Raw genomic sequence first — 6,671 nt, forward strand, 5'->3', positions numbered from 1 at the left:
TTAGGCCGATTAAGTAGAATTTTTGGCTACATTTGGGGCAGCAGCCATCGGCGGTGCGAGGTCGGACGGGGTGGAATATGTCAGGGGCGTCGGTGTCAGCGCTGGTGCCTTGAGTGGACACACCTTGACAGGGAATGCAGTAGTCTGCGCAAACCCAGTTTCCTTCGGAAGAGCAGACGCACTTAAGACTAACGCAAGCGCGACGGATGATTACGAGGCTCTTGGTGGGCAAGAGGATATTGGAGGCGGTGTCGGCGGTGGCAGTCAGGTCACCCAGAGGCTTGCACTTTGTGCTATTGGCGAGGGTCTGTGGCCATTCAGACGCACTCCTTCCTCCTTCTGGGGCTGTTTCTATGGGCGCCTGTTCCAGCTCGTGCAGTGATTGGTCGAAGTCCTCATTTGGATTGACTGCCAAATGAATTTTGGTATTAAAATTGCAGCTTTTTATTAAACTTTTAGGTTAATGCGATTACGCTTTGATTGCGCCTTTCAGAAATGTTGAGTTATGTCGTAAATTTCAAAAAAATGGCTGCTTATTTGTTCAGATCTAATGGTCAGTTTTTAACGGCTTCAGAATGCATAGGGTTCTAATATTCTTTGCATATTTTCATATATTATTCTCCTCTTAGAGGTAAACTTGTTCGAATTCTAGAATTATATGCATAGCTCTTTCAGCATTGTCACAGTTACAGTTTTTTTCTGTCAACAGCAATGCGTTTCTGCTAACAGACATAAACGACTGTGCAAGAATATCGCATATTTTTACGTGAAATCAAATAACTAGGGAAGTTAGTTTAGTATTCAATTTAAATAAAGTAACTTATGCTGTGAAGGCGAAAAGAACGCCTGTCAGAAGCATAAAAATGACCCGTAAACTTAATTCTCCTAAAATGAATACAAAGTAGACAAGTAAGCCTTGTTTAGAAATACTTGACAAAGTATAAATGGTGATGGTCTAGGTGGTGAGGCCAGTTCCGAACTCCAGCACTACTTAGAGATCGACGGATTTTCTCCTTCAAGTTGAACAAGTCAACCTCAACGATAGTGGAGTCAGCTGCTGAAGGCTTGTGCCGCTTCAGGGGACATAAAAGCAGTAGGCACCAAACTTTACGATTCGGATCGCCGTGGCTAGCATGAGCGATGGCAACCTTGGTTATGGTACCGATTGTGGGAGCATGCGCCACTAAATAGCGTATTATTATTAAATGTCCCAACTAAGGGCTTTAACCAGTCCGCTATAAGACGCATTGTGTCGGTTCAATCTATGCTGCTGTTTTCCGAACTCCAACAGCACTTAATGGTGGACGTGTTTTCTACTTCAAATTACATAAGCAAACTTAAGCCTCCGGATGATAAATCAAATTTCAAAGTCCGCAATACTAGGAGGTGTAAGAGTTTTTCCTTTTCAAATCACATGAGATTAATCCCTGAATGCCTGTGAGACTTCAATTAACGAACGCATAGAGAGGTCGTGACCTTCTTCCCTGTGCCGCAGGGAATGGGTTAAACAGCCATGCATTTGCTCCTTTAAAGCATGCAACTGTTGGCTATCTTGTAAAGGAACTTCAAGATACAGAAACGTGTTTAAATGACAAGCGCCCAAACTATACGACAAAATTTCAAAAAGTTCTTTTGCTAATGTATAGGGGTAACTGAACAGTGTGGCACCTAGTGCAGCATCCTCGCAGGTGGAGGGGCAGCAGTCGCCGAGAGCGGCGACGGGGACCTTGCCGGCGGGGCACAGGAAGAGGGCACTGCATGGAGTGCGCGCACACGTGTACTGGCGGCCGTCGAGACACTGGCAGTCTGAGCACTCATCGTTGTGCGCCTTCCAGTGCTCCCCACGAGGATAGTAGCGACCTTTGATGCCATGTGAGTAGTAGCAGTCCGTGTCATGCCATATCCCAGCGCCTGTAGTAACACAAACATTTACCGGCTCAATTAATAACTCGTTCGCCTAGTTTTTCCCATCATTTCCATGCATGTTTATTTCTCGAATCTTCTTTTAAGGGACCCCCTTTCTCCTTTATCATTTTCAATTTACATTATTAACCATGAGAACATGTTTACTCAATGAAGCGCCCACCTTACATTACCGAATTTCTTTGTTGAATTTGCGCTCCTCCTTCTGTTGCTAGATGGACCTATTTGGTCTCTCATCGGTACTCCAAATCTCTCAACTCTTCTACACCTTTGCGGTCAGGCTAATATTTACTCGGGTATTAATTTGACAGACCGGGTCCCTCAATCTTCGCTGCTAGTACATTCTTTTTGACGGCATGGTCTCCCGTCATGCCCTTAGCCACCACCCTCTCGTACATCAACAAAAAATGTTCGTCCATGCATCAAAGAAAACTCGAGGCGCTGCACGTTCGAGTCTAACTCGGAGGCTACGATTTCAATTCGGAACAATTAAAACCTGCTTCATATTTCTTCCTAAAGCTATTTTTCCATTTTTGAATTATCTGGCAAATCCTTCATATGTATATGGAGTGGTAGTTTTTCGTCAAATAGCTACAGACGTGGGAGTTTACCAAGTCATGGTGTAGGAAAAATCGCTTCCCTTTCCATTCATTAAATATCACCTTCCTTCTGCATATTTGAGCTACTTATTTGCAGATACCCTACTGTGTCCACTGACTTAGCCTTTCTCTGTTTTTGTTGTCTGCATATTTTTGGTGCCATCTTTTCAAAATTCTTATGAATTTTGTGACGTAGAGGATTTTACAGAGATAACGTGGAACATGGAAGTTGGGGAAGTAAATGTATCTTTAGGCTAGTATTATCACATTTTCAATATTTTCCTCGATTCGCTTAACCCAATTTATATAAGTAAGTTTAAAAGGTGCGATAAATCCATGCATGAAATTTTTTTTGTATCAAGTAGTACGAAACACGAACGTGATTTTACGTAATGGTTAACTATTATTGGTTTTATTTGTCAACATCGTTGCATCGTCACCATTTCAGTCGAACATTTTTGCTTGGAATCGTCATTCATTGAATACTCCTTTCAGAAGACTTTTCACCGCAAGATAATTTACGAATTCGTTGAATCAGAAAACATCTGAAAGTACTAAATAAGGGTCAAGGATGGAAGTATGGTATGTGGTGGATTTCGAAAAATTGTATTCTGGATGCCATTTTGATCTAAAAAGTGGGCCAAATTGAGAGGTAGTTTCGTGGTGTTTAAGGTGAATTAAGATAGATCAGAAGGAGTTTCAGCGGAAATTACTACACTTGTCTCAAACTATACACAAACAGCAGCTGGACGTGACAAAAAAGATAGATGTAATAAAGAAGTGAAGCTGCATGAATGAAGCAAATATCGTGAGAAGTACCAAGAAATCTGTTTTTTTACTGCCACGGAATTAACACAAACTGACTTGCTGCATTTGTCCCCTTCATACAGCCTCAATAGGCATTTGCAATAATACTTCATAAAGTTGGTGCGCAACCATGTACCCATCTGTAAAGCGATGTCTGTTTGGTGGTCCATCTCTTGTCGTCAAATACACCTTCTCAGTTTTGTATATAATTTTTTATACCGTACAGGTGTCTACTCCATGCAACTAGATGGTAGAGCCCAAAGTCAAACAAATAAGAGTAGTTAGCACAACGTGACTGGCAAGGTTTTATCGTACGTCTCCATTCAACTTAAGGAAGCTAGACTTTAAAAATTTTTCAACACTGCTCATGTAATTCACTATATCTTGCAGAAACGAACCACCGTAACATCTTTCCCCTCATGAATAGCTAGTAGCCCAACTTGCGATTTACGTTTAGTCGATCCTCTTTAGTACTCCTTGTCGTCTTTTAGGTTAATGTAGGCTGTAGACTCCTCTCTGGTGTAGAGACCTTGTTAAGTGAAGCGGCAGCTTCTTGATCCTGAGTAGATCTTAACTGTGTTCCAAAGATACGTTTATCCAACTACACTTAAAGTCGGCATCATCTCAAAACCAAAAAATTCCCGAGAATTGAAAAACATGGTCGCCCCAGACCAAGAACATTCTCCTACGCCTGTCACAGTTTTAAGCTCAGCCAATCTGCTTTTGACAAAAGTGCTGCCGATCCCGACGCTCGTTAAGTACCAAAAAGCGGGTTTTCTCAACCGAAACCAAAGAAGAATCCACTAACACGAGTTGATACAATCTAAGGAGTAAGGGTGGAAAGAAGACAACGGGACGCAAAGAACCGACGCATTAATTTTTATCTTGCATGAGTTAAAGTAAAAGTTCTCAAAGAACAATCAAGACGAGGCTCAATTTTTTCATGATTGCTAACTTTTTGTGATTTGTTTATCATTTCTAAAACTAGATTTTGTCAAGAAGCCACGTGGCATAAAAAATAAGGCTATATGATATGCTAGACAATAGAAGAAGAATGGGAAGAGGCAATTGTGAAGGAAGAGATCAGAAAGACGACGGTATAAAGTGTATTACAACAAAAGCAGCCCGAGTATGCAAGTATTTTTGGTTTGTTTCTCACCTTTGGCATCAATAATATGTGGAACGCTTTTATTGGTATTGTAAGTCCTTCAATGCTACTTAAATTAACGTATTTGCTAACAATCGAGGTGTCTTCGGTATTTTCAAGTGTAAAGTGGTTTTCGAGTTTTAAACAGTCTTCTTATAAACATCGTTTTCTGCATTATCATGATGCAGTAAGTGCCAAAAAAATTACAGCTTTTACTGTAAGCAACGTTAGTGTGGAAAAAGAAAGGTCGCAGCAAACTAGTACATTTTAGGTGAAAAAGGGGATAAGAAAATTAGACATTCATCTGCTTCTGATGCCCGTAATTTGCTACTGACCATTCTTAGCAAAAATGGTATCATATCAAGTAAATAAATGGTAAATCAACCGAATAAAAAAACTTTGAAGGGAATTAAGAGTGAGAGAAGAGTTAAGTTGGTCATATAGTTTTGGGGTTTGAGTTAATGCTACTATGGTGTAATACGGTGGTTGTTTATCTCTCGGTTTTGGTAAGGAGCCACTCTTGACTTGACCATTGTACCACACCGGGTGGGCTGGCCTTCGGGCGATGTCAGTAGCCCTAGTACCTTCTCTATGTCGAATATGTAAAATCTGCACGAGTATCGTCTCTTCTTTCGTCTTCATGGAAGTCTCGAGACGCTACAATGGAGTCCAGGGAACTCAAGATCGTTATCTTGGAAATATTACTCTAGGAAAACCGACTCAAATTTGTTGTAATCCAGCGATTATTATGTTGGGGAACAGTTGCTCATGTTTCGTTTGCAAGGCCTAGATACACTCGGCAGGCGCATCACAAACATGTAATTTGCATTCTTTATCAGGTCATGGCAGCTTATGCTTGTTTTTGATCTGCTGGAAGAACGTTCTTCAGGCTTCTCACTTTTAACTCCGTATCAGAAAAGTAAGACATCTAGCCACTTTTGCTCTGTGACAGACTGCTAACGAAAGCAATAATGCATATATACTAGGGTTTTTAGTAAACCTAGCTCCCAAAATAATTGCTTAGGCGAAAAATGCGCTCAGGCATTACTTAAATAAATTAATTGAAGTGCATTTATTTAGTCAAAACCAGGTTTTCTTCGATTGGCCGGATTAGCACTTGAAGTGCATTTTGAAGACTTCATTAGGTTAATTACATTCACCCAGTGAATTAGTACCCACAGTTTGCTAGGACACTACCTTAAATGTACTCTACCAAGCTAGGTAAATACCCAATCAGTTATTTAGGAGATGGATAGAGTGAAGGTAGTTTGTTGTTAGGTTGTTATCCTGCTGCACCGGTTAATGGGTAAAGCGGTATTTATAACCACTAAATCGTTCTTAGGGAGAATGCCTCACACTAACCCAAAATTTACACAAATTCAGAAAACCTTTAAATAATTATGCAAGGAACATGCTGAAACTCCTCCCAAACCTTGTCCATTGCCTAGGGTACTTGTAGTGGTTAAATGAAACCCAGCACTTAAGAATTGCTGATTTCTCATGGACTCAGCAAATCACAGATATTTATCTTTTACTAAAATTATTTTCCGGTTGTTTGGTCACCTCTTTGGACTTCGCAGTGAATGCGCCTTAAATTCTGATCTCGAGTAAATCTAAACTTTGTCACAAACAGAAGTAGGAAAGTAACATATAACAAATTGCGGTATGGGACATTGTTCATAAACTCTTCTGGCTCTTGTCACGGAAAAGAAATTTGGAAATTACATGGGAATTATTCTACCTCATGATTACTAGAGGTCCTGCCAACCTACAAAAGTGGGAAATTGGGAGTTTTAAAAATGTCGTAAAGATTGCAACTAAAATATTTAAAGTAAACTACTCACAATGTTAGGAGGATTTTTTGTCAATAAATTTAATTTATATGTGGATGAGAGTTGGTCTTAGACTACCTTGGAGCTAGCAAGTCAAATTGTGAAGGATAAATTGAAATTGACAATGTAAACTCATCGTAGGATGTGGTTGGATTAGTCTCAAAAACTGTGCAGCACCTGCAGCGGCGTCCCGATTTGTAAGGATTCCTTTGCAAGGAAAAGACAATACAAAGAAGGTGACTCACTATCTCGAACCTGGTTCGGAAAAGCTATGCCGATTATGAAAAATAGCCACCATTTCCTAGATATTCAACTAACTCCTCGGATTATCCTCCTCTAATTGTGCCTCTTAAGCATACTGCA

At 40.4% G+C, this 6,671-nt stretch overlaps 1 protein-coding gene across 1 annotated transcript in view; it reads right to left on the reverse strand. All coding sequences in view use genetic code 11, as the record gives it.

The window, feature by feature from the left end:
• The window catches only part of EGR_03065 (hypothetical protein), a gene marked incomplete at both ends in the record, with an annotated part of 3,370 nt that extends 1,049 nt beyond the window's left edge, over positions 1-2,321 (reverse strand). Inside the window, 4 exons of the mRNA XM_024492314.1 lie at positions 31-408; positions 992-1,183; positions 1,669-1,911; positions 2,237-2,321. Coding sequence (XP_024353240.1) covers positions 31-408; positions 992-1,183; positions 1,669-1,911; positions 2,237-2,321 — 898 coding nt within the window. The remainder of the gene's footprint in view (positions 1-30; positions 409-991; positions 1,184-1,668; positions 1,912-2,236) is intronic.
• Positions 2,322-6,671: the final 4,350 nt, after the last annotated feature.

The sequence above is a fragment of the Echinococcus granulosus genome, assembly GCF_000524195.1.
Source record: "Echinococcus granulosus chromosome Unknown EG_S00015, whole genome shotgun sequence".
Lineage (NCBI taxonomy): Eukaryota > Metazoa > Platyhelminthes > Cestoda > Cyclophyllidea > Taeniidae > Echinococcus > Echinococcus granulosus.